The 27,261-nt window shown below is 37.5% G+C and overlaps 1 protein-coding gene across 1 annotated transcript in view; it reads right to left on the bottom strand.

The window, feature by feature from the left end:
* The window catches only part of LOC309485642 (uncharacterized protein), a gene marked incomplete at its 3' end in the record, with an annotated part of 64,074 nt that overhangs the window by 20,386 nt on the left and 16,427 nt on the right, over positions 1-27,261 (bottom strand). The window contains exons 10-17 of the mRNA XM_082152574.1: positions 23,283-23,660; positions 23,030-23,077; positions 22,824-22,868; positions 22,657-22,704; positions 21,040-21,087; positions 14,481-14,696; positions 12,150-12,365; positions 3,310-3,525 (exon numbers count right to left, since the gene is read on the bottom strand). Coding sequence (XP_082008700.1) covers positions 3,310-3,525; positions 12,150-12,365; positions 14,481-14,696; positions 21,040-21,087; positions 22,657-22,704; positions 22,824-22,868; positions 23,030-23,077; positions 23,283-23,660 — 1,215 coding nt within the window. The remainder of the gene's footprint in view (positions 1-3,309; positions 3,526-12,149; positions 12,366-14,480; positions 14,697-21,039; positions 21,088-22,656; positions 22,705-22,823; positions 22,869-23,029; positions 23,078-23,282; positions 23,661-27,261) is intronic.

Genomic DNA, 27,261 nt, shown 5'->3' with positions numbered 1-27,261 from the left:
CTCTGATATGTCTACAAAAGCGCAAAAGTGATTGTCCAACTTTTTTAGTGGCCTTTTCCAAACAAAAATGGTTTCAAAAATACCTAAGGGAAGGCTTGAATCAATGCTGATCATGTGTGTGGTAGTCTCTTCTGTAAAGGGAAATAAATATTTTAATTTTTTATCTTATTTTTATTTTTTTTATTTCACATGCCAACTCTGATTGGCCTACAGAGGACAACAGTGATTGTCCACCTTTTCAGTGGCCTTTTCCAAACAAAAATGGTTTCAAAAATACCTAAGGGAAGGCTTGAATCAATGCTGATCATGTGTGTGGTACTCTCTTCTGTAAAGGGAAAATGAATGAATTTATTTTATTTTTTATTTTATTTTACATGCCAACTCTGATATGCCTAAAGAGAGCAACAGTGATTGTCCACCTTTTCAGTGGCCTTTTTCCCATCCAAAATTGTTTAAAAAATACCTGAGAGAAGGCTTGATTCGGTGGTGGTCATGTCTGTGTTGGTTTCTTCTTTAAATAGGAAAAAAGAAAGAAAAAAAGATTTTTAGCCATTTTACATGCCAACTCTGATATGTCTACAGAGCACATAAGTGATTGTCCACCCTTTCAATGGTCTTTCCCCCCATAAAATGGTTTCAAAAATACCTGAGGGAAGGATTGATCCAGTGCTGGTCATGTGTGTGGTGCTCTCTTCTGTAAAGGGAAAATATTTTTTTTTTTTTTCATTTCACATGACAACTCTGATATGCCTACAGAGGTCAACAGTGATTGTCCACCTTTTCAGTGGCCTTTTTCCCACTCAAATTTTTTTTTAAATACCTGAGGGAGAACTTGAACTGGTGGTGGTCATGTGTGTGGTGCTCTCTTCTATAAAGGGAAAATAAATGTATTTAATTTTCTTCATTTTACATGCCAACTCTGATATGTCTACAAAAGCGCAAAAGTGATTGTCCAACTTTTTTAGTGGCCTTTTCCAAACAAAAATGGTTTCAAAAATACCTAAGGGAAGGCTTGAATCAATGCTGATCATGTGTGTGGTAGTCTCTTCTGTAAAGGGAAAATAAATATTTTAATTTTTTATCTTATTTTTATTTTTTTTATTTCACATGCCAACTCTGATTGGCCTACAGAGGACAACAGTGATTGTCCACCTTTTCAGTGGCCTTTTCCAAACAAAAATGGTTTCAAAAATACCTAAGGGAAGGCTTGAATCAATGCTGATCATGTGTGTGGTACTCTCTTCTGTAAAGGGAAAATGAATGAATTTATTTTATTTTTTATTTTATTTTACATGCCAACTCTGATATGCCTAAAGAGAGCAAAAGTGATTGTCCACCTTTTCAGTGGCCTTTTTCCCATCCAAAATTGTTTAAAAAATACCTGAGAGAAGGCTTGATTCGGTGGTGGTCATGTCTGTGTTGGTTTCTTCTTTAAATAGGAAAAAAGAAAGAAAAAAAGATTTTTAGCCATTTTACATGCCAACTCTGATATGTCTACAGAGCACATAAGTGATTGTCCACCCTTTCAATGGTCTTTCCCCCCATAAAATGGTTTCAAAAATACCTGAGGGAAGGATTGATCCAGTGCTGGTCATGTGTGTGGTGCTCTCTTCTGTAAAGGGAAAATATATATTTTTTTTTTTCATTTCACATGACAACTCTGATATGCCTACAGAGGTCAACAGTGATTGTCCACCTTTTCAGTGGCCTTTTTCCCACTCAAATTTTTTTTTAAATACCTGAGGGAGAACTTGAACTGGTGGTGGTCATGTGTGTGGTGCTCTCTTCTATAAAGGGAAAATAAATGTATTTAATTTTAATTTTCTTCATTTTACATGCCAACTCTGATATGTCTACAAAAGCGCAAAAGTGATTGTCCAACTTTTTTAGTGGCCTTTTCCAAACAAAAATGGTTTCAAAAATACCTAAGGGAAGGCTTGAATCAATGCTGATCATGTGTGTGGTAGTCTCTTCTGTAAAGGGAAAATAAATATTTTAATTTTTTATCTTATTTTTATTTTTTTTATTTCACATGCCAACTCTGATTGGCCTACAGAGGACAACAGTGATTGTCCACCTTTTCAGTGGCCTTTTCCAAACAAAAATGGTTTCAAAAATACCTAAGGGAAGGCTTGAATCAATGCTGATCATGTGTGTGGTAGTCTCTTCTGTAAAGGGAAAATAAATATTTTAATTTTTTATCTTATTTTTTATTTTTTATTTCACATGCCAACTCTAATTTGCGCCTACAGAGGGCAACAGTGATTGTCCACCTTTTCAGTGGCCTTTTTCCCGCCCAAAATTGTTTAAAAAATACCTGAGAGATGGCTTGATTCGGTGGTGGTCATGTCTGTGTTGCCCTCTTCTATAAAGGGAAAATAAAATGTATTTATTTTTTATTATTTTCATTTTACATGCCAACTCTGATATCTACAAAGCGCAAAAGTGATTGTCCAACTTTTTTAGTGGCCTTTTCCCCCAAAAAATGTTTTCAAAAATACCTGAGGGAAGGCTTGAATCAATGCTGGTCATGTGTGTGGTACTCTCTTCTGTAAAGGGAAAATAAATATATATTTTTTTTATTTTTTTTATTTCACATGCCAACTCTGATTTGCCTACAGAGGACAACAGTATAGTCCACCTTTTCATTGGCCTTTTTCCCGCCCAAAATTGTTTAAAAAATACCTGAGGGAAGACTTGAACTGGTGGTGGTCATGTGTGTGGTACTCTCTTCTGTAAAGGGAAAATTAATTCATTTATTTATTTATCCAATTACATTGCAAATGTTGAAACATTTAGGAATAGGAAAAAAAGAAAGAAAAAATATAGCTGCGAGCAGCGATTATGGGTCCAAGGGCCCTAAAGGCACCGGGGTGGCGGTGCCGCCGGCTTTGGCCCTTCATCGCTGCTCGCAGCTATATTTTTATTTTCGCCCTTTCAGGGCTTGGGCCCTAAATAATAAATAATCCTAAGCAAAACAATAGGGCCTTCGCCCTTTCAGGGCTTGGGCCCCCTAAGAACATAAAACAGTTATTTTAAATTGTAATAATATTTAACAATATTACAGTTTTTACTGTATTTTTGATCAAATAAATGCAGCCTTCGTGAGCAGAAGAGACTTATTTTAAGAACTTTAAAACTGACCCCAAAAAACAAAAAAGCATTTGCTACCTATCTATAACAGATCCCAAGACAATTAATTGGTAAAAAACATTAGAAATAGTTATTTAAAATAGGACATGTGACCTATTGAGAGAGGACTATGACAATTTTATACAAAAAAATTCAAGTTCAGGTAGACATGCTTACCAGGCTTGTCACAGTTTATTGGCGGGGTTCCGGGTGGAGTTTGGGTTCCCGGTATCTCCTGCCCCTTACTGTCCACACACCAGCAGTAACCTGTGGACGGCCAGCACTGCTGAGGCCTGTACTGACCCTCCTCATCACACTGAGGGATGAAGTTTCCTACCCAATGAACACTCTCTGCTGCTTCTCTCTGCTGCTCACACTGGGTCTTGGGACGACCTTCAAGGTAAACGTACCAGAGATTATAGAATTTACTTGGAGGGTTAGTTCTCCAAAAAAAAAATGAATTCTGTCATCAATAAGTCACCCTCATGTTGTTCCAAAACTCATAAGACTTTCGTTCAACTTCGGAACAACCAATGAGGTTCATTCGACTCACAATAGTTACAGTGGTGGACAGAATTAATGGCACCCCTGGTAAATATGATCAAAAATGGCTGTAAAAAAAAAAAAATCTGCATTGTTTATCCTTTTGATCTTTCATTCCAAAAATTCGCAAAAATCTAACCTTTCATTGAAATAAAATAATTGAAAGTGGGGAGGAAATCACATTATGAAATAAATGTTTTTTCTCCAAAACACGTCGGCCACAATTATTGGCACCCCTAGAATTTTTTACGAGTAAAATATCTCTAAAGTATATTATTATTAATATTTCCCTTTTTTTTTAGCACACCAGGGTGACTAGGAACATGACATTTACTTGCTATGACTTATTGTTTCACAGGAGTTTAAATATGACGAATACACAAAGGCCAAATTTCTTTAATCATCCATCGTAATGAGTAAAACCAAAGAATATAGTTCTGATGTGCATCAAAAGATTGTTGAGCATCACAAAATAGAAAGTGGCTGTAAGAAAATAGCTAAAGAATTGAAAATCCCCATTTTGACCATCAGGGCAATAAGTAAGAAGTTCCAATCAACTAAAGATGTTACGAATCTGCCAGGAAGAGGACATGTGTCTATATTGTCTTAATGCACGGTGAGGAGGAAAGTTTGAGTTGCCAAAGACTCTCTAAGGATCACAGATGGAGAATTGCAGAGATTACTTGAGTCTTGGGGGTCGGAAAGCCTAAAAAAAATTATCAAAAAACCCCTACATCACTGCATGTTGTTTGGGAGGGTTTCAAGAAAAATCCTCCTCGCTCCTCCAAAAATAAACTCCAGCATATTCAGTTGTCAGACATGACTGGAACTTCAAAAGGGACCGGATTATATGGTCAGATGAAACAAAAAAATGACTTTTTTGCAGAAAACCCACCAGATTTGTTCGGTGTAATAAAAAGTACCCCATGCCTACAGTTAAATATACTGCTGGATCTTATATGTTGTGGGCCTATTTTTTTTTTTGCTGGAGGTCCTGGACATCTTGTTCAGATACATGTTATTATGGATTCTAGCAAATACCAACAGATAAAAAATCAAAACCTGACTGCCTCTGCTAGAAATCTTATAATGGGCCGTGGTTGGATCTTCCATTAGGACAACAGTCCAAAGCAAACATCAAAATCAACACAAAAATGGGTAACTGTGCACAAAATGAAGCTGCCATTATTTCTGACCACCACTGTACATCCATGAGATCGGCCTCTTACAACGAACACACTGCTGAAGTTTCATCAAGATCCTTTAATGTATGCTGAAGTTATAACACACTTCCTGTGTCCCTTATTCACCATAAATCCGTTTCCTCGCCACGCCCAAACCGTTCGAGATATCAAAAATCCGTCCGCAATTTAGCATCCTCAGTGTCTTGACTTCATGCTGACCAAGTTTGGTGGCGATTGGATGAATTCTCTAGGAGGAGTATTTCAAATTCCAGAGGATGAGTTTTTCAAACAACCCATAATAGCTGACTTCCTGTTGGGCGGAGCTAATAACATAGAGTGCGGAAGTTGCTCGGCTCAATGAGATCTATATGTGTACCGAGATTCATATTAATTCATGCAAGCGTGTTTGATATATGGACCAAGTTTTCAGACCCCGTTCAAGGGGGCGCTGTTGAGCTTCAGCCCAGCTTCAGCTTCAGCTTCAGCCCAGCTTCAGCTTCAGCCCGGCCCTGATGGCCGCGGATTCTGACCTGTGTGCAAAGTTTCAAGAGTTTTCGAGCATGTTAAGGGCCCCAAAAGTGCCCGAAAGGTTGACCAAAAAAAAATAAAAATATATATATATATAGCTGCAAGCAGCAATTATCGGGGCCAAGCAGAATAAGACATCAAGACATGTGCACATGGCTGGGAGTGTCGTACCAACTGCAGCAAGGAGCAATTAAAGACATTTAAAGATGAATTTAGTAAAAATGGCTGAAACATCATATACAATAACTAAAAATATGATTAAAGGGATTATCACTTTCGACCAATAGGTGGCGTAGTTAAAAAAACTGATGTGATGTGGTCAGAGTGAAGTGACAATGACACACACAAAGTTTGGTGTCAATATGTCAAGGCATTGCAGAGATAAAGCTTCAATAGTCCTTTTGGCATCGTGCCTCAAATTTGCTGCTGCAGTATACGAAAACGGTTTCGTCTATCGGCACGAAATCCAAAACTTTTAGTCGGCACAGTCTGGAGATGATACGATTCGATTTTGGTGAAAAACAGACAAACGGTCTAGGAGGAGTTTGAAAAAGTAGGTTTTGAATGAAAATCAAGATGGCGGACAGGAAGTTCGGCCAAATAAGAAAAACTTGGTATCTTTGTTCTCGTCTTGACCCAAGGAATCTATTAAGACCAGTGGCAGTTCAATAGCCAGATTTATTCAAAAGTTATTAGCAGTTTTGGAAATTTAGTTATAACTTTTGACCATTAGGTGGCGCTGGTTCGAAACTTCTCACGCTCTTTCAGGGCATTGTGCTGATGACCCATACCAAGTTTCGTAACAATCCGTTGATGCGTTCTTAAAATACAGCATTTTAGCACAAAATTCTAAATGGCCGACAGCCAAAATGGCCGATATGGTAAAATTGTATACCAGTCGACTCAGCATGTTGCCCTGAATCTAACGAGACCAATTTTATGATTTTTGGACAAACTGTTCAGAAGTTATATGCAAAAATAGCCATTTTTCATATCTCCGGACCAATAGGTGGCGCTGCGCTGAAACGCAGCATGTAGCCTCAGGTCATGCTTGTGATGACATGTACCAAGTTTGGTCTGAATCCGATAAAGCGTTGCGGAGATACCGCCTTACGTCTGTTCTCGCAAGCTCTACGTAAAATTTATTTGTGGGTTTATCGAAAACGGTTTGGCGAATCAACTTGAATTCCATAACTTTTTGTCGGCATGGTCTGGAGATAATCTAGTTCAATTTTCGCGAAAATCGGAGCAACGGCCTACGAGGAGTTCGAAAAAGTAGGTTTTTCGGAAAATTCTAAATGGCGGCAAAATTTCCATGACGGAAAATGACGTATGCAATCGAATTGTCTTGAGCTCCGGAATCAGAGGAAAAAAGAATTTTGTTGATAGGCTTTACGGTTCAAAAGTTATTAGCGTAGTTATTAGCGTATTCCGCTAGAGGGAATGACTTAGACACACCAAAATTGGTGTATTTAATGTTGGGACTGTCCTCTATCAGAATGTCAAACCATTACAACTTTCCCGCAATCGGTTCTACGGGCTGCCATAGACTCCCAGAGCGGAAGAAGAAGAATAAGAACGGGAACAGATACAATAGGTGCCTACGCACCTTCGGTGCTTGGCCCCTAATAATAATAAGAACGGGAACGGATACAATAGGTGCCTACGCACCTTTGGTGCTTGGCCCCTAATAATCCTTACGAAAACAATAGGGCCTTCGCTCTTTCGGGGCTTGGGCCCTAAAAAGATTTTTTGCCATTTTACATTCCAACTCTGATTTGTCTACAGAGCACAGAAGTGATCGTCCACCCTTTCAAAGGCCTTTTCCCCCCAAAAAATGGTTTCAACAATACCTGAGGGAAGGATTGATTCAGTGCTGGTCATGTGTGTGGTGCTCTCTTCTGTAAAGGAAAAAAAAAAAAAAAAATATATATATATATATATATATATATATATATATAGCTGCAAGCAGCAATTATCGGGGCCAAGCAGAATAAGACATCAAGACATGTGAACATGGCTGGGAGTGTCGTACCAACTGCAGCAAGGAGCAATTAAAGACATTTAAAGATGAATTTAGTAAAAATGGCTGAAACATCATATACATTAACTAAAAATATGATTAAAGGGATTATCACTTTCGACCAATAGGTGGCGTAGTTAAAAAAACTGATGTGATGTGGTCAGAGTGAAGTGACAATGACACACACAAAGTTTGGTGTCAATATGTCAAGGCATTGCAGAGATAAAGCTTCAATAGTCCTTTTGGCATCGTGCCTCAAATTTGCTGCTGCAGTATACGAAAACGGTTTCGTCTATCGGCACGAAATCCAAAACTTTTAGTCGGCACAGTCTGGAGATGATACGATTCGATTTTGGTGAAAAACAGACAAACGGTCTAGGAGGAGTTCGAAAAAGTAGGTTTTGAATGAAAATCAAGATGGCGGACAGGAAGTTCGGCCAAATAAGAAAAACTTGGTATCTTTGTTCTCGTCTTGACCCAAGGAATCTATTAAGACCAGTGGCAGTTCAATAGCCAGATTTATTCAAAAGTTATTAGCAGTTTTGGAAATTTAGTTATAACTTTTGACCATTAGGTGGCGCTGGTTCGAAACTTCTCACGCTCTTTCAGGGCATTGTGCTGATGACCCATACCAAGTTTCGTAACAATCCGTTGATGCGTTCTTAAAATACAGCATTTTAGCACAAAATTCTAAATGGCCGACAGCCAAAATGGCCGATATGGTAAAATTGTATATCAGTCGACTCAGCATGTTGCCCTGAATCTAATGAGACCAATTTTATGATTTTTGGACAAACTGTTCAGAAGTTATATGCAAAAATAGCCATTTTTCATATCTCCGGACCAATAGGTGGCGCTGCGTTGAAACACAGCATGTAGCCTCAGGTCATGCTTGTGATGACATGTACCAAGTTTGGTCTGAATCCGATAAAGCGTTGCGGAGATACCGCCTTACGTCTGTTCTCGCAAGCTCTACGTAAAATTTATTTGTGGGTTTATCGAAAACGGTTTGGCGAATCAACTTGAATTCCATAACTTTTTGTCGGCATGGTCTGGAGATAATCTAGTTCAATTTTCGCGAAAATCGGAGCAACGGCCTACGAGGAGTTCGAAAAAGTAGGTTTTTCGGAAAATTCTAAATGGCGGCAAAATTTCCATGACGGAAAATGACGTATGCAATCGAAATGTCTTGAGCTCCGGAATCAGAGGAAAAAATTATTTTGTTGATAGGCTTTACGGTTCAAAAGTTATTAGCGTAGTTATTAGCGTATTCCGCTAGAGGGAATGACTTAGACACACCAAAATTGGTGTATTTAATGTTGGGACTGTCCTCTATCAGAATGTCAAACCATTACAACTTTCCCGCAATCGGTTCTACGGGCTGCCATAGACTCCCAGAGCGGAAGAAGAAGAATAAGAACGGGAACAGATACAATAGGTGCCTCCGCACCTTCGGTGCTTGGCCCCTAATAATAATAAGAACGGGAACGGATACAATAGGTGCCTACGCACCTTTGGTGCTTGGCCCCTAATAATCCTTACGAAAACAATAGGGCCTTCGCTCTTTCGGGGCTTGGGCCCTAAAAAGATTTTTTGCCATTTTATATTCCAACTCTGATTTGTCTACAGAGCACAGAAGTGATCGTCCACCCTTTCAAAGGCCTTTTCCCCCCAAAAAATGGTTTCAAAAATACCTGAGGGAAGGATTGATTCAGTGCTGGTCATGTGTGTGGTGCTCTCTTCTGTAAAGAAAAAAAAAAAAAATATATATATATATATATATATATATATATATATATATATATATATATATATTTTTTTTTTTTTTTTTACATGACTAAAGAGGGCAACAGTGATTGTCCACCTTTTCAGTGGCCTTTTTCCAGCCCAAAATTGTTTCAAAAATACCTGAGTGAAGTACTGATTCGGTGGTGGTCATGTCTGTGTTGCTCTCTTCTATAAAGGGAACATTTTTTATTTTTTTTATTTCACATGACAACTCTGATATGCCTACAGAGGTCAACAGTGATTGTCCACCTTTTCAGTGGCCTTTTTTCCGCTCAAAATTGTTTAAAAAAATACCTGAGGGAGAACTTGAACTGGTGGTGGTCATGTGTGTGGTGCTCTCTTCTATAAAGGGAAAATAAATGTATTTAATTTAATTTTTTTTTCATTTTACATGCCAACTCTGATATGTCTACAAAGCGCAAAAGTGATTGTCCAACTTTTTTAGTGGCCTTTCCCCCCCCCCAAAAATTGTTTCAAAAATACCTGAGGGAAGGCTTGAATCAATGCTGATCATGTGTGTGGTAGTCTCTTCTGTAAAGGGAAAATAAATATTTTAATTTTTTTATCTTATTTTAAAATGTTTTATTTCACATGCCAACTCTGATTTGCCTACAGAGGACAACAGTGATTGTCCACCTTTTCAGTGGCCTTTTTCCCACCCAAAATTGTTTCAAAAATACCTGAGGGAAGGCTTGAATCAATGCTGATCATGTGTGTGGTACTCTCTTCTGTAAAGGGAAAATGAATGAATTTATTTTATGTTTTATTTTATTTTACATGCCAACTCTGATATGCCTAAAGAGAGCAACAGTGATTGTCCACCTTTTCAGTGGCCTTTTTCCCATCCAAAATTGTTTAAAAAATACCTGAGAGAAGGCTTGATTCGGTGGTGGTCATGTCTGTGTTGGTTTCTTCTTTAAATAGGAAAAAAAGAAAGAAAAAACGATTTTTAGCCATTTTACATGCCAACTCTGATATGTCTACAGAGCACATAAGTGATTGTCCACCCTTTCAATGGTCTTTCCCCCCATAAAATGGTTTCAAAAATACCTGAGGGAAGGATTGATCCAGTGCTGGTCATGTGTGTGGTGCTCTCTTCTGTAAAGGGAAAATATATATATATTTTTTCATTTCACATGACAACTCTGATATGCCTACAGAGGTCAACAGTGATTGTCCACCTTTTCAGTGGCCTTTTTCCCACTCAAAATTGTTTAAAAATACCTGAGGGAGAACTTGAACTGGTGGTGGTCATGTGTGTGGTGCTCTCTTCTATAAAGGGAAAATAAATGTATTTCATTTTAATTTTCTTCATTTTACATGCCAACTCTGATATGTCTACAAAAGCGCAAAAGTGATTGTCCAACTTTTTTAGTGGCCTTTTCCAAACAAAAATGGTTTCAAAAATACCTGAGGGAAGGCTTGAATCAATGCTGATCATGTGTGTGGTACTCTCTTCTGTAAAGGGAAAATAAATATTTATTATTATATTTTTTTATTTTTTATTTCACATGCCAACTCTAATTTGCGCCTACAGAGGACAACAGTGATTGTCCACCTTTTCAGTGGCCTTTTTCCCACCCAAAATTGTTTCAAAAATACCTGAGGGAAGACTTGAACTGGTGGTTGTCATGTGTGTGGTGCTCTCTTCTATAAAGGGAAAATAAATGTATTTCATTTTAATTTTCTTCATTTTACATGCCAACTCTGATATATCTACAAAGCGCAACAGTGATCGTCCACCTTTTCAGTGGCCTTTTCCCCCCTCCAAAAATTGTTTAAAATATACCTGAGGTAAGACTTGATCCAGTGCTGGTCAGGTGTGTGGTGCTCTCTTCTGTAAAGGGAAAATTAATTCATTTATTTTATTTTTTATTTTATTTTACATGCCAACTCTGATATGCCTAAAGAGGGCAACAGTGATTGTCCACCTTTTCAGTGGCCTTTTTCCCGCCCAAAATTGTTTAAAAAATACCTGAGAGATGGCTTGATTCGGTGGTGGTCATGTCTGTGTTGCTCTCTTCTATAAAGGGAAAATAAATGTATTTATTTTTTTATTATTTTCATTTTACATGCTAACTCTGATATGTCTACAAAGCGCAAAAGTGATTGTCCAACTTTTTTAGTGGCCTTTTCCCCCAAAAAATGTTTTCAAAAATACCTGAGGGAAGGCTTGAATCAATGCTGGTCATGTGTGTGGTACTCTCTTCTGTAAAGGGAAAATAAATATTTTTTTTTTTTTTTTTTTTTTTTTATTTCACATGCCAACTCTGATTTGCCTACAGAGGACAACAGTGATAGTCCACCTTTTCAGTGGCCTTTTTCCCACCCAAAATTGTTCAAAAATACCTGAGGGAAGACTTGAACTGGTGGTGGTCATGTGTGTGGTGCTCTCTTCTGTAAAGGGAAAATTAATTCATTTATTTATTTATCCAATTACATTGCAAATGTTGAAACATTTAGGAATAGGAAAAAAGAAAGAAAAAATATAGCTGCGAGCAGCGATTATGGGTCCAAGCCGGTGGCACCGCAACCCTTTGGCCCTTCATCGCTGCTCACAGCTATATTTTTATTTTCGCCCTTTCAGGGCTTGGGCCCTAAATAATAAATAATCCTAAGCAAAACAATAGAGCCTTCGCCCTTTCAGGGCTTGGGCCCTAAGAACATAAAACAGTTATTTTCAATTGTAATAATATTTAACAATATTACAGTTTTTACTGTACTTTTGATCAAATAAATGCAGCCTTCGTGAGCAGAAGATTATTTTAAGAACTTTAAAACTGACCCCAAAAAACAAAAAAGCATTTGCTACCTCTCTATATCAGATCCCAAGACAATTAATTAGTAAAAAAACATTAGAAATAGTTATTTAAAATAGGACATGTGACCTATTGAGAGAGGACTATGACAATTTTATACAAAAAACTTCAAGTTCAGGTATACATGCTTACCAGGCTTGTCACAGTTTATTGGCGGGGTTCCGGGTGGAGTTTGGGTTCCCGGTATCTCCTGCCCCTTACTGTCCACACACCAGCAGTAACCTGTGGACGGCCAGCACTGCTGAGGCCTGTACTGACCCTCATCATCACACTGAGGGATGAAGTTTCCTACCCAATGAACACTATCTGCTGCTTCTCTCTGCTGCTCACACTGGGTCTTGGGACGACCTTCAAGGTAAACGTACCAGAGATTATAGAATTTACTTGGAGGGTTAGTTCTCCAAAAATGTTAAATTCTGTCATCAATAAGTCACCCTCATGTTGTTCCAAAACTCATAAGACTTTCGTTCAACTTCGGAACAACCAATGAGGTTCATTCGACTCACAATAGTTACAGTGGTGGACAGAATTAATGGCACCCCTGGTAAATATGATCAAAAATGGCTGTAAAAAAAAAAAATCTGCATTGTTTATCCTTTTGATCTTTCATTCCAAAAATTCGCAAAAATCTAACCTTTCATTGAAGTAAAATAATTGAAAGTGGGGAGGAAATCACATTATGAAATAAATGTTTTTCTCCAAAACACGTCGGCCACAATTATTGGCACCCCTAGAATTTTTTACGAGTAAAATATCTCTTAAGTATATTCTTATTAATATTTCCCCTTTTTTTAGCACACCAGGGTGACTAGGAACATGAAATTTTCTAGCTATGACTTATTGTTTCACAGGAGTTTAAATATGACGAATACACAAAGGCCAAATGTCTTTAACTATCAAACACTAGGTGGCGCTGGTTCGAAACTTCTCACGCTCCTTCAGGGCATCGTGCTGATGACCCATACCAAGTTTCGTAACAATCCGTTGATTTTTTTTTCATTTCACATGACAACTTTGATATGCCTACAGAGGTCAACAATGATTGTCCACCTTTAAGTGGCCTTTTTTCCGCTCAAAATTGTTTAAAAAAATACCTGAGGGAGAACTTGAACTGGTGGTGGTCATGTGTGTGGTGCTCTCTTCTATAAAGGGAAAATAAATGTATTTAATTAAAAAAAAAAAAATTTTACATGCCAACTTTGATATGTCTACAAAGCGCAAAAGTGATTGTCCAACTTTTTTAGTGACCTTTTCCAAAAAAAAATGGTTTCAAAAATACCTGAGGGAAGGCTTGAATCAATGCTGATCATGTGTGTGGTAGTCTCTTCTGTAAAGGGAAAATATTTTTTTTTTTATTTATTCTTATTTTTTTATTTCACATGCCAACTCTGATTTGCCTACAGAGGACAACAGTGATTGTCCACCTTTTCAGTGGCCTTTTTCCCGCCCAAAATTGTTTCAAAAATACCTGAGGGAGAACTTGAACTGGTGGTGGTCATATGTGTGGTGCTCTCTTCTATAAAGGGAAAATAAATGTATTTAATTAAAAAAAAAAATCATTTTACATGCCAACTTTGATATGTCTACAAAGCGCAAAAGTGATTGTCCAACTTTTTTAGTGGCCTTTTCCAAAAAAAAAATGGTTTCAAAAATACCTGAGGGAAGGCTTGAATCAATGCTGATCATGTGTGTGGTAGTCTCTTCTGTAAAGAGAAAATAAATATTTTTTTATTTATTCTTATTTTTTTTTTATTTCACATGCCAACTCTGATTTGCCTACAGAGGACAACAGTGATTGTCCACCTTTTCAGTGACCTTTTTCCCGCCCAAAATTGTTTCAAAAATACCTGAGGGAAGACTTGAACTGGTGGTGGTCATGTGTGTGGTGCTCTCTTCTGTAAAGGGAAAATTAATTAATTTATTTATTTATCCAATTACATTGCAAATGTTGAAACATTTAGGAATAGGAAAAAAGAAAGAAAAAATATAGCTGCGAGCAGCGATTATGGGTCCAAGCCGATGGCACCGCAAGTGGCGGTGCCGCCGGCTTTGGCCCTTCATCGCTGCTCGCAGCTATATTTTTATTTTCGCCCTTTCAGGGCTTGGGCCCTAAATAATAAATAATCCTAAGCAAAACAATAGAGCCTTCGCCCTTTCAGGGCTTGGGCCCTAAGAACATAAAACAGTTATTTTCAATTGTAATAATATTTAACAATATTACAGTTTTTACTGTATTTTTGATCAAATAAATGCAGCCTTCGTGAGCAGAAGATTATTTTAAGAACTTTAAAACTGACCCCAAAAAACAAAAAAAGCATTTGCTACCTCTCTATATCAGATCCCAAGACAATTAATTAGTAAAAAACATTAGAAATAGTTATTTAAAATAGGACATGTGTCCTATTGAGAGAGGACTATGACAATTTTATACAAAAAAATTCAAGTTCAGGTAGACATGCTTACCAGGCTTGTCACAGTTTATTGGCGGGGTTCCAGGTGGAGTTCGGGTTCCCGGTATCTCCTGCCCCTTACTGTCCACACACCAGCAGTAACCTGTGGACGACCAGCACTGCTGAGGCCTGTACTGACCCTCCTCATCACACTGAGGGATGAAGTTTCCTTCCCGATGAACACTCTCTGCTGCTTCTCTCTGCTGCTCACACTGGGTCTTGGGATGACCTTCAAGGTAAACGTACCAGAGATTATAGAATTTACTTGGAGGGTTAGTTCTCCAAAAAAATGTAATTCTGTCATCAATAAGTCACCCTCATGTTGTTCCAAAACTCATAAGACTTCCGTTCAACTTCGGAACAACCAATGAGGTTCATTCGACTCACAATAGTTACATCCATGAGATCGGCCTCTTACAACGAACACACTGCTGAAGTTTCATCAAGATCAGTTAATGTATGCTGAAGTTATAACACACTTCCTGTGTCCCTTATTCACCATAAATTCGTTTCCTCGCCACGGCCAAACCGTTCGAGATATCAAATCCGTCCGCAATTTAGCATCCTCAATGTCTTGACTTCATGCACACCGAGTTTGGTGGGGATCGGATGAATTCTCTAGGAGGAGTATTTCAAATTCCACAGCAAGCGTTTTCCAAACAACCCATAATAGGCGACTTCCTGTTGGGCTGGCCTAAAACTTGACCAATGGAAAGTTGTTCGGCCCGATGAGATCTATATGTGTACCGAGTTTCATATTAATTCATGCAAGCGTGTTTGATATATGGATAAAGTTTTCAGACCCCGTTCAAGGGGGCGCTGTTGAGCCCCCCTGCCACGCCCGTTTCTGAAACTTTCCACATGTCTACTGGCTAATAAGTGTTATGTGCCTGTCAAGTTTCATCCAATTTCAAGCATGCTAAGAGTCTCAAAAGCATCCGAAAAGAATATTAAAGTTTGATTTGTTGACGCAGCAACAGTATCTAAGATATTAATAATCCTTTCACAGGTCTACATCTGCCATGTGTTTACATTATACACATACAGTTTGAAGCAAATCGGGTAAAAATAAGAGGGTGATTTCAAAGCATTTTGAAAGTGACACAATTCCTACTGCCAGTTGGTGGTGCTATAACTTTGATTCACAATAGTCACATCCATGTGATCGGCCTCTTACAACGAACATACTGCTGAAGTTTGATCACGATCAGTCAATGTATGCTGAAGTTATAACACACTTTCTGTTTCTCTTTTCTCGCCGTAAATTTGTTTCCTCGCCACGGCCAAACCGTTCGAGATATCAAAAATCCGTCCGCAATTTATTATCCTCAGTGTCTTGACTTCATGCTGACCGAGTTTGGTGGCGATCGGATGAATTCTCTAGGTGGATTATTTCAAATTCCAGAGGATGCGTTTTTCAAACAACCCATAATAGCTGACTTCCTGTTGGGCGGAGCTAATAACATAGAGTGCGGAAGTTGCTCGGCCCGATGATATCTATATAAGTACCGAGATTCATATTAATTCATGCAAGCGTGTTTGATATATGGACCAAGTTTTCGGACCCCGTTCAAGGGGGCGCTGTTGAGCTTCAGCCCAGCTTCAGCTTCAGCTTCAGCCCGGCCCTGATGGCCGCGGATTCTGACCTATGTGCAAAGTTTCAAGAGTTTTCGAGCATGTTAAGGGCCCCAAAAGTGCCCGAAAGGTTGACAAAAAAAATAAATTAATAATAATAATTAAAGCTGCAAGCAGCATTTATCGGGGTTCAAGCAGTTAAGGCCTTTAAGGTCTTTAAGCACAAAAGCATCAAACGTTATAAAGTTTTATTTAGCAAGCATGTAACCACTGACATCATAGATGGAAAAGACCATGTTCTAGCATGATTTACCATAGTTTATCATGATTTATCATGGTTTATCATGATTTACCCTGTTCTATCATAGTTTACCATGATTTTATCTTAGTTTACCTTGATTTACCATGTTCTAGCATGATTTACCATGATATACCACATTCTAGCATGATTTACCATGGTTTATCATGATTTATCATGGTTTACCATTGTTTACCCTGTTCTAGCATAGTTTACCATGATTTACCATGTTCTAGCATGATTTACCATGATATACCTCGTTCTAGAATGATTTACCAGGATTCTAGCATGATTTACCTTGATACACCACATTCTAGTATTATTTACTATGATTTACCATGTTTCTAGCGTGATTTACCATGATTTACCACATTACTAGCAATTATGTGAAGTGTCAGTGCAAATGAAGTGATAAACACTGACAAAATATGATTGTGTTATAATAGTTATTGTTATATAAGTTATTTTAGTGTCTAAATATGAATGTGACCACATGTGAAAAGCACACGTGAAAAGACTTCATTAATAAGTAGAATAGGGCAGTAGTAGACCACATATTGGCTCACTTTCACTTTAAACGTCATGATTGTCACCAGTTTTCTGCACTAAAGCAAACCAGTTTTCCATGTTAACTCAATAATGCATGCTTACACACACACACACACACACAAGGCACATTTTTTTTTTTTAAATGCTATTGGGATATGTCATGAAGATATCTTTTAATGGTCTATTAGCATTTCAGATACTGTCTTTGTAAACTATAAATCAGATTATTCCCGAATTTATTCAGAAACCTAGGTCTACACACACACATTCTGTTGTAGATACAGACATTTAAACTATGTGATCAAATTGTTTACTGCATGTGCAGGATTCACATTTCTCAATGTGACACAATTGTCAGTAGTAATACTTCAATAGATTAATTTTGACTATTGAAATGTGATTATAAATGTTAAAAGAGTGATTTTATAAAGTCTAAATATGAATTATAGAACAATATTAAATAGTATGACAAAATTACTATTTTAAACAGCAGGGGGCAGTAAAATACCACTTATTGGCTTAACAGGCCATTATATTCATATAATTTTCACCTTTTTAACTGTTATCCGATTGTTAAGTCTGACGTGACGCGTGACGTTTAGCCTTTTCCGGGTCCAAGCGCTCCTCTCATCCAGAAATAACAATGGTGGAACTTGTAAATTTATTTACGATCACGTCCTTCTTAGTGAGGCACCCTTGGCGGTCAAAAAGGGTTTAAATTCCTTTAACACCAACAGAGTGGTTAGTGTAGCTCATCACTCAGGTGGCATAATTAAGGGTAGAGTCCAGGCATCAATGAAAAAGAAGATTTACGAGGTTGAAGTGAGTTAGCTCAGGACACGAGACACAGCACTGCGGCATTGTAAAAACACTCAATAATAACCAAAACACTAGCGAAAGCGGTAGGTAGGTAGAGAGGACCTGGACTTTGGACCCGGAAAGAGTATTATCGGAGAGTGGTTACGTCACGACTTAACAACCGAATAGAGGCAAATTTTGTCCAATCTGTCTGAAAATGTTCATGCTTGTTTAGAGTCTTATGTCACATGTTCTGACTTGTTTTTAAGAAGATCTGAGCATTCATTGAAGAGATATAGGCTTTCGGGGACACTTGGTCAAGGCCACATTTTGAAGTGACCCTATTATATTCATCCAAATGAAGTAGTTCAACTTTTTCTGATAATTATTGATCTAGAGAGTCCAGATAATTGTACTGCACTAGTTTTGAACATTATGATATGAAAGTATATGATCATAGATGGAAAAGACCATTTACAGCCAATACAGGCAATTTACCATAGGAAATATATGGTTTTAAAGCTTTTTAACAGTTATAGCGCCACCTTTGGTCCGATCTCCAAAAAATGTGGCATGCTTGTTAATGATGTTATGTCACATATGCTCAACAATTTTTGTGAAGTTCTGAGTTTTCATTTAGGATTTATAGGCTTTGTAGTGTATTTTGCCATGCCCCTTTTCTAAATGACCCTATTACAGCCATCCAAATGCAAAAGTTCAACTTTTTTTTGATAATTATTGATCTAGGGAGTCCAGAGAATTGTCCTAGACTGGTCTGGTTCCGATAGGGCAAAAAACCTAGGACTAGTTCGCAAAAGTAGGTTTTTAACATATTCATGAATATTTAATGAACGGTTTGATTGACATCAGTGGTTCTTGAGGCAAAGTTGTTCAGTATGAGGAGATCTATCAAATGATATGCATATTGTGTGGATATTTGTAACACCACGTGATTACAGAGCTGTAAAACTCGTTAGCGCCAACTAGTGGCCAATTTATTTCAAAATTTTTACAGACCTCTAGGGCCATGAGTTGAACATACCCATCGAGTTTCATTCCGATCGGCCACCGATAACCTTGTCTAATAGGTGCTCAACTTTATTGGCCAATGGCGGCCATGTTTTTTGAGATACACCAATGTCCTCATAGACATACATGGCACCTTGGACCAAGACACTGCATACCAATTTTCAAGTCAATCGGACTAACGGTCAGGTGGTTATAGCCCTTTTCAAGTTTTTTTCATGTTATAGCGCCACCTAGTGTTCAATCGTCGCTATTTTTTTACTGTGACCACAGATTGAGCACTTACATATGTGTACTGCGTTTGGTGAAGATTTCTCATTTACTTCTCGAGTTATAGCCGTTTTAGTAAAATAGGCTCCTCCCACAACGTTCATTTTGCGCCCCCTAGCGACCTTGAATCGAAATTTCAACTTTTTTTCGATAATTATTGATCTTCAGAGAACATTTCTGCACTGGTTTGGTTCCGATCGGACTAGTTCGCAAAAGTAGGTTTTCGTTAAAATTCAATCTATCAATAGGTGGCGTAGTTACAAAACTGATGTGATGTGGTCAGAGTGAAGTGACAATGACACACAAAGTTTGGTGTCAATATGTCAAGGCATTGCAGAGATAAAGCCTGAATAGTCCTTTTGGCATCATGCCTCAAATTTGCTGCTGCAGAATACGAAAACGGTTTCGTCTATCGGCACGAAATCCATAACTTTTAGTCGGCACAGTCTGGAGATGATACGATTCGATTTTGGTGAAAATCAGACAAACGGTCTAGGAGGAGCTCGAAAAAGTAGGTTTTTCGGAAAATTCAAAATGGCGGATCATTTTTCCATGACGGAAAATGGCGGAACATTTTTCCATGACGGAAAATGACGTCATATGGTGCAATCGAATCGTCTTGAGCTAGGGAATCAGAGGAAAAAATAATTTTGTTTCTAGCACTTGTGGTTCAAAAGTTATTAGCATAAACATGAGTGCAAATTTGGACAGTTGGTGGCGCTAGAGGAAATGAGTTGGAGACTCCGAATTTGCTATGCTGATAGTTCAGACTGTCCTCTATCAATATGCCAAATTTCATAACTTTCCCGCAAGCGGTTCTTTGGGCTGCCATATACACCCAGTCGGAAAAATGAAGAATAATAATAAGAACGGGAACGGATACAATAGGTGCCTACGCACCTTCTGTGCTTGGCCCCTAATAATAATAAGAACGGGAACGGATACAATAGCTGCCTACGCACCTTCGGTGCTTGGCCCCTAGTAATCCTTACAAAAACAATAGAGCCTTCGCCCTTTCAGGGCTTGGGCCCTAAAAAGATTTTTTGCCATTTAACATGCTAACTCTGATATGTCTACAGAGCACAGAAGTGATCGTCCACCCTTCCCCCAAAAAATGGTTTCAAAAATACCTGAGGGAAGGCTTGATTCGGTGGTGGTCATGTGTGTGTTGCTCTCTTCTTTAAATAGGAAAAAAGGAAGAAAAAAAAGATTTTTTGCCATTTTACATGCCAACTCTGATATGTCTACAGAGCACAGAAGTGATCGTCCACCCTTTCAATGGCCTTTTCCCCCAAAAAATGGTTTCAAAAATACCTGAGGGAAGGATTGATCCAGTGCTGGTCATGTGTGTGGTGCTCTCTTCTGTCAAAAAAAAAAAAAAAAAAAAAAAAAAGTATACATATATATATTTATTTTTTTAATTTCACATGACAACTCTGATCAGAGGGCAACAGTAATTGTCCACCTTTCCAGTGGCCTTTTTCCCACTCAAAATTGTTTACAAAATACCTGAGGGAAGACTTGAACTGGTGGTGGTCATGTGTGTGGTGCTCTCTTCTATAAAGGGAAAATAAATGTATTTATAAAAAAAAAAAAAAAAATTTACATGCCAACTCTGATATGTCTACAAAGCGCAAAAGTGATTGTCCAACTTTTTTAGTGGCCTTTTCCCCCAAAAAAATGGTTTCAAAAATACCTGAGGGAAGGCTTGAATCAATGCTGGTCATGTGTGTGGTACTCTCTTTTGTAAAGGGAAAATAAATATATATTTTTTTTATTTCACATGCCAACTCTGATTTGTCTACAGAGAGCAACAGTGATTGTCCACCTTTTCAGTGGCCTTTTTCCTGCCCAAAATTGTTTCAAAAATACCTGAGGGAAGACTTGATCTGGTGGTGGTCATGTGTGTGGTGCTCTCTTCTATAAAGGGAAAATAAATGTATTTTTATTTTTTATTTTTTATTTTACATGCCAACTCTGATATGTCTACAGAGAGCAAAAGTGATCGTCCAAGTTTTCAGTGACTTTTTTCCTCATAAATTCATTTCAAAAATACCTGAGAGAAGTCTTGATCCAGTGCTGGTCATGTGTGTGGTACTCTCTTCTGTAAATGGGGAAAAAAAGAAGCAAAAAGTTGTGTCAACACTTTACAATACGGGTGCACTAATATTAATTCATGCTTAACTTGTTCATGTGTTAGTGTATGACTCATGAAGAACTAAACCATTAATTAATGATTACTGCATCAGTAACTATAAAGATTCTAAATTATTAATAGATTAAAGGGTAACTAAACCCTAAACATTTTTTTTAGTTAATGATCTGTAAGACTGGGGCTTTATTAATTCTGTTCATTGATTCAATAATTTTTTTTACATTTGGGTTTAAAGTGTTTTAATTCTACAATATATGGTGTAAAAACGTCTTGAGTTCTGCCCTCTTCAGATTGAATGGTGGCTACTGCAGTTACATTTTCCTATTGGAAGTTACGGTACCCTGTGACGTCAGAGGGTACCAGCTAACCACACCCTTGCATTAGCTAATGATTTGCAAATGTATCATTATGTTTACTTTACTTGTTGAGGCACATGACTATTAACTAATTGTTAAGTAATATGCCATTTTGGTTTTGACATCCACTCTAAGCCATGGATTTCAATTTCCAACCATCTACAACCAAGATTTCACTGAGTCAGATGAACTGTCGCATCCAGTTCCTTGTTGTTCATGGCACAGGAATATGTCAGGTTCAGCTTGAGGTCGTGGTACACTGAGAACATGCGGCCGAGCACTGCTATTTCATAACACTGTGTCTAGACTGGACCAAGACAATAGAACCCATTATAGTCAGTGATACTACACTGGATGCGGCGCGATGCTACATGACAAAACCCTGACACTAAACCGATGCCACTCTCTATTTCTGACGTACTCCGAGCTCTTGTGCTTGTTCTGTTATGAAGGACAAATGGACTTGCGTTGCGATGGTCTGTCATATCCAGTGTAGACAGCTGGTCTCGTCCAGTTTAAACACAGTGTACCAGCGGTCAGGAGTTCAAATTCTGGTGTGCTGATATTTGTGTGCAGCCCAACTTACCCATCCTTCAAACACATTCTTTAACATTACATTCACTGCATGTTCAAACTGTCAAAACCCATAAATGGCATATTACTTAACAATTAGTTGATATTCATGTGCCTCAACAAGTAAAGTCATAACATAATGATACATTTGCAAATCATTAGTTAATGATTAATTAAAGCAGACAACTGGAAGTTGAAGTACATTGCTTTGACCAATTGTAGTAATTAACGCATTAATTTACACTTTTAGTTAATAAAATGTTATTAAGAAATTAATACATTATGACACATTTAATTAATAACAATTCATATATTACTTAACATATTAATCATATAGAATCTTTATTAGTTTCTGATGCAGTAATCATTAATTAATGGTTTAGTTCTTCATGAGTCATACATTAACACATGATTATCTGTGCATTAGTTAAGCATTAATTAATGCATATTAGTGCACTCGTATTGTAAAGTGTTACCAAAGTTGTTTTTGTCATTTTTTCATGCCAACTCTGATATGCCTAGAGAGGGCAACAGTGATTGTCCACCTTTTCAGTGGCCTTTTTCCCACCCAAAATTGCTTAAAAAATACCTGAGGGAAGACTTGAACTGGTGGTGGTCATGTGCGTGGTGCTTTCTTCTTTAAAGGGAAAATAAATAAATAAATAAATAAATAAATAAAGTTGTTTTTGCCATTTTACATGCCAACTCTGACAGAGCGCAAAAGTAATTGTATTCCTTTTCAGTGCCCAAAAATACCTGAGAGAAGGCTCCCAGTGGTGGTCATTTGTGTGGTGCTCTCTTCTGTAAAGGGAAAATAAATATAGAATAATAATATTATTATAATACTATATTATTATTGATTAAAAAAAAAAAAAATTCAACTGCCAACTCTGATATGCATACAGTGATCGTCCACCTTTTCAGTGACCTTTTGCCCCCTCCAAAGATTGTTTCAAATATACCTGAGGGAAGACTTGAACTGGAGGTGGTCATGTGTGTGGTGCTCTCTTCTGTAAAGAAAAAAAAAAAAATGTTTGTGCCACCTTGCATGCCAACTCTGATATGCCTACAGAGCACAAAAGTGATCGTCCACCTTTTCAGAAGCAGTCGAAGCACAACCATAAGACAGTTCTTTTAAACTAACATTGTAAATGTACATTATGTACATACAAAATATACACTTACATATGCAAGGGTGAATGTAAATATATTTACCTGCACAGTATGCCGCATAGCAGAACCTTGGGTCGATGAACTCATATACATAATAATTGCCAGGGCAGGCTTTCACTTTCATTGGATTAAATTCATAATCGCAGCAGTTATCGTTCCAGTTGCCGCAGACATGTCGGGTGACAACCCCGTCCTCGACTCTTGGGTGTTGACCATTAAGCCACAATGGAGCAACAGTGCCACATTTGTACTGAGCAACACATGTTTCTGGCATCTGAGCATTTCGACCCTCAAGGAAGAGACGATACCAGCCAACAAAACTAACATTAGCATCACATTTGTATGAAAACGAATAGTTGGTTGCTCTCCAAGGCTCATCTAAGACTGTGTAGTTGTAGCAGGGATCAATGTGGACAGCCTCTGTAAAAAAAAAAAATATATATATATATATATATATATATATATAGAGAGAGAGAGAGAGAGAGAGAGAGAGAGAGAGAGAGAGAGAGAGAGAGAAGTGTAAAGATTTTGTATAGCTACATTTCTTACAATTTATTCAAACTTAAAGTGTTAAATGTTCAAATGAAAGTTAAAATTAAATATTATTATGTAAACAAATATGTAAATAACTTCTACATCAAGGAACTTCTACATCTGAAATTGGTAACTAATGGCCTTGGTTGTGACACTAAAGTGAAATCCATGCCCTTATCTATGGAAGCAGATTAGTCTCAAATATAATTCACGCAAAAAACATGATTCACAAATGCGTATACAATTTCACATACATGAAACCTAATTCACGTACACACAAAAAAATCCACGTGCGTGAAAAAGCAATTCACATGCGCAAAATAAAATTATATACTCATAAAATACATTTCACAAAGGCAAACCACAATTCGTAGATATACAACTGTGCACAAAAACCTTTGAATGTTTAAAATGTACGAGTGTATCCTTGCATTTGAATGTGCAAATCGTCATTCACGTACGAATCGCCTTAGATATGTGTGTGTGTGTGTGTTTTTGAGACTTTCCTGGCAGCATAACACTCGTAACACAGAGCAGTCGTACTCTTTAGCCAATCAGATTTAAGCTTATCAATCGACCAATCAGTATCACGTGAGGGCGGGCCTATCTACATGTTACGTCATCAACTTTCGACCAGTTCATGGCTGAGCAGAGGTAAGTGCAGTTAATCGTTCATTTCTGTGTTTACTGAAGTTAAAGAGTTCGAGATCAGTTGAAGCAATAGTTTATGAACTATTAACTGATGTAAGCAAGTGTTGTTGTAATTAGATGTCCCATATCGTGTCAAAAATGAAGAAGAATGATGCTTGTTTTCAATGTTTTGTTGTATTTTAGCTGAAGGTACAGACAGCTTTCACAGCTACAATCACGCTAATGATTGCAAAACAATCATCGGTGGTCAATACCCATCGAGATTGTTCTTTAAATAGTGAATAGACCAATTGTAATGAGCACCCAGTGTTTTTTGCCATTTGTGTATGATGTTAAATTATTATTAACACTTGTTTCCCTGCATTTTTCAGGATTACTCACCTTTGGTGTGACATCTGGATAGCAGTCACGAACATCTTAATTCATGTTGTTTCTTAATTCTCTTTTATACTTTTTTTCTTGTATTTATGTCTTAATTGGTAACACTTTATTAAAACGTTTCATTAGTTAACATGAACTAATAATGAACTGCACGTGAACAGCCTTTATTATTTTTTGTTAATGTTAACATTTACTAATACTTCATTAAAATCTTGTTAACATTAGTAAATGCACTGTAAACTAACAATGAACAGCTGTATTTTTAACTAACGTTAACAAAGATTAACAAACATAGCAACAAATGTATTGCTCATGGTTATTTAATACATGAACTAATGTTAACTTAGTTATTGTACCTTATTGTAGAGTGTTACCAATATATTCAACATGCATTTCCTTATGCTGTATTGTAATCTCAAGGTTTTTAAATAAGGTTTTTTATTGTCATCTTAAGGTCTCACAGGACAATATTGTGAAGCATTAATTTTACTTTGCCTAGTAAAATAGGCAAATCTGATTTTATGCTGATAAGACAAAGGTACTTATAGAGAGGCAATTAAGATTATGCGACTAAGATTATTCAGTAAACTCTATTCAAATATCATCACTTAATTTCCCACGTCCTCTGTCTGCACCTCTTGTACTATAGGGGTTTTAGTACTTTAAATATCAGGACAAAATCTTATATGTCCTAACAGAGAGGTCTACTGATGACCGGACTGAACAATTCATTTTTTAACTTTTCTCTTGATGTATTGCACTTATATTTATATACTTAAAAGCAAAGAAGACTCTGACTGGATCTCACAACTCCTGAAGAGACGTATATTTCTCTGTACTGAATATTGTGCTTCACAGTTTAGACTGTCAGTTCATGATCTTCATATGTAACAGTAACATTAATCATGATCAAGTCATTTTATATATTTTATTCCCAAAGGATTCGGAAACTTTCAAATTAATAAAACGTGTACATCAAATTGAACTATGTCTGAATCTTTTAATTCTTACAAGAACATTTAATAATGCATGCATAGCAAGGCTTTATTCCTAAAGCGTGTACATATAGTCCGCAGGAGACAAATGGATACAGTAACAATGCATCACTTTCAACCACTTGTTGAAACAACTGTCAAAATGGATGGCTTGCAACATGACTGTTTTCAAAGAATTACAGTAGAAATGGTAAGACCACAGTACTGGTTGTCTGCAACTTCATACATCATCTGTCTTGGAAATCTGAAACAATAAAACTACATAATATATGCAGATCAAAACATGTCTCCTATATATGCACGCCATTACATACATTATCATCAGTTGAATGTGTGGTGGACAGGACATGAAAATCCATCAATACTAAAAATAAATGTTTATATTCACATGTGGACTAAACAGCAGTTAATAAACTATTGCTTCAACTGATCTCTAACTTCAGTTAACACAGAAATGAACGATTAACTGCACTTACCTCTGCTCAGCCATGAACTAGTCGAAAGCTGATGACGTAACATGAAGGTAGGCCCGCCCTCACGTGATACTGATTGGTCGATTGATAAGCTTAAATCTGATTGGCTAAAGAGTACGACTGCTCTGTGTTACGAGTGTTATGCTGCCAGGAAAGTCTCAAAAACACACACACACATATCTAAGGCGATTCGTACGTGAATGACGATTTGCACATTCAAATGCAAGGATACACTCGTACATTTTAAACATTCAAAGGTTTTTGTGCACAGTTGTATATCTACGAATTGTGTTTTGCATTTGTGAAATGTATTTTATGAGTATATAATTTTATTTTGCGCATGCGAATTGCTTTTTCACGCACGTGGATTTTTTTGTGTGTATGTGAATTAGGTTTCATGCATGTGAAATTGTATACGCATTTGTGAATCATGTCTTTTGCGTGAATTATATTTGAGACTGATCTGCCTCCATACTTATAAGCCTCTATAAAAACCCTAAAGTGGACAACACCAGGGTGTTTAACTGGAAACAGAATAAAAATAAGAGACATGTGTAAAGTGTTATGACGTAACACTCGCCGCTACACCGAGTACTGAGTGAGCCAACGATGGCTCGGTCACATCCAGTATATAGTATCTGACGAAAGTGTGCAGTGATGCCCAGCTTGCTGCAGCACATATGTCCTGAATAGAGACACCCTTGAACAGCGCCCAGGAGGTAGCCATCCCTCTAGTGGAATGAGCTCGAAGCCCCGTTGGGGATTGTACATTTGCATCCTTGTAATACATTACAATCGCATTCACCATCCAATGAGAAAGCCGCTGACGTGAAATAGAACTCCCCTTGTAACTGTCAGCCCACGAGACAAAGAGCTGACTGCTCCTCCGAAACACATGTTCTCTGAACATAAGTGTGCAGAGCGCGCACCGGACACAGACAATGTAACCGCTCTTCCTCTGATGAAGAAAAAGGCAGTGGAAAGAAT

The sequence above is a fragment of the Leuciscus leuciscus genome (genome assembly GCF_965113295.1).
Source record: "Leuciscus leuciscus genome assembly, chromosome: 21".
Taxonomy (NCBI): Eukaryota; Metazoa; Chordata; class Actinopteri; order Cypriniformes; family Leuciscidae; genus Leuciscus; species Leuciscus leuciscus.
This window is presented reverse-complemented; position numbering and strand designations above follow the sequence as displayed.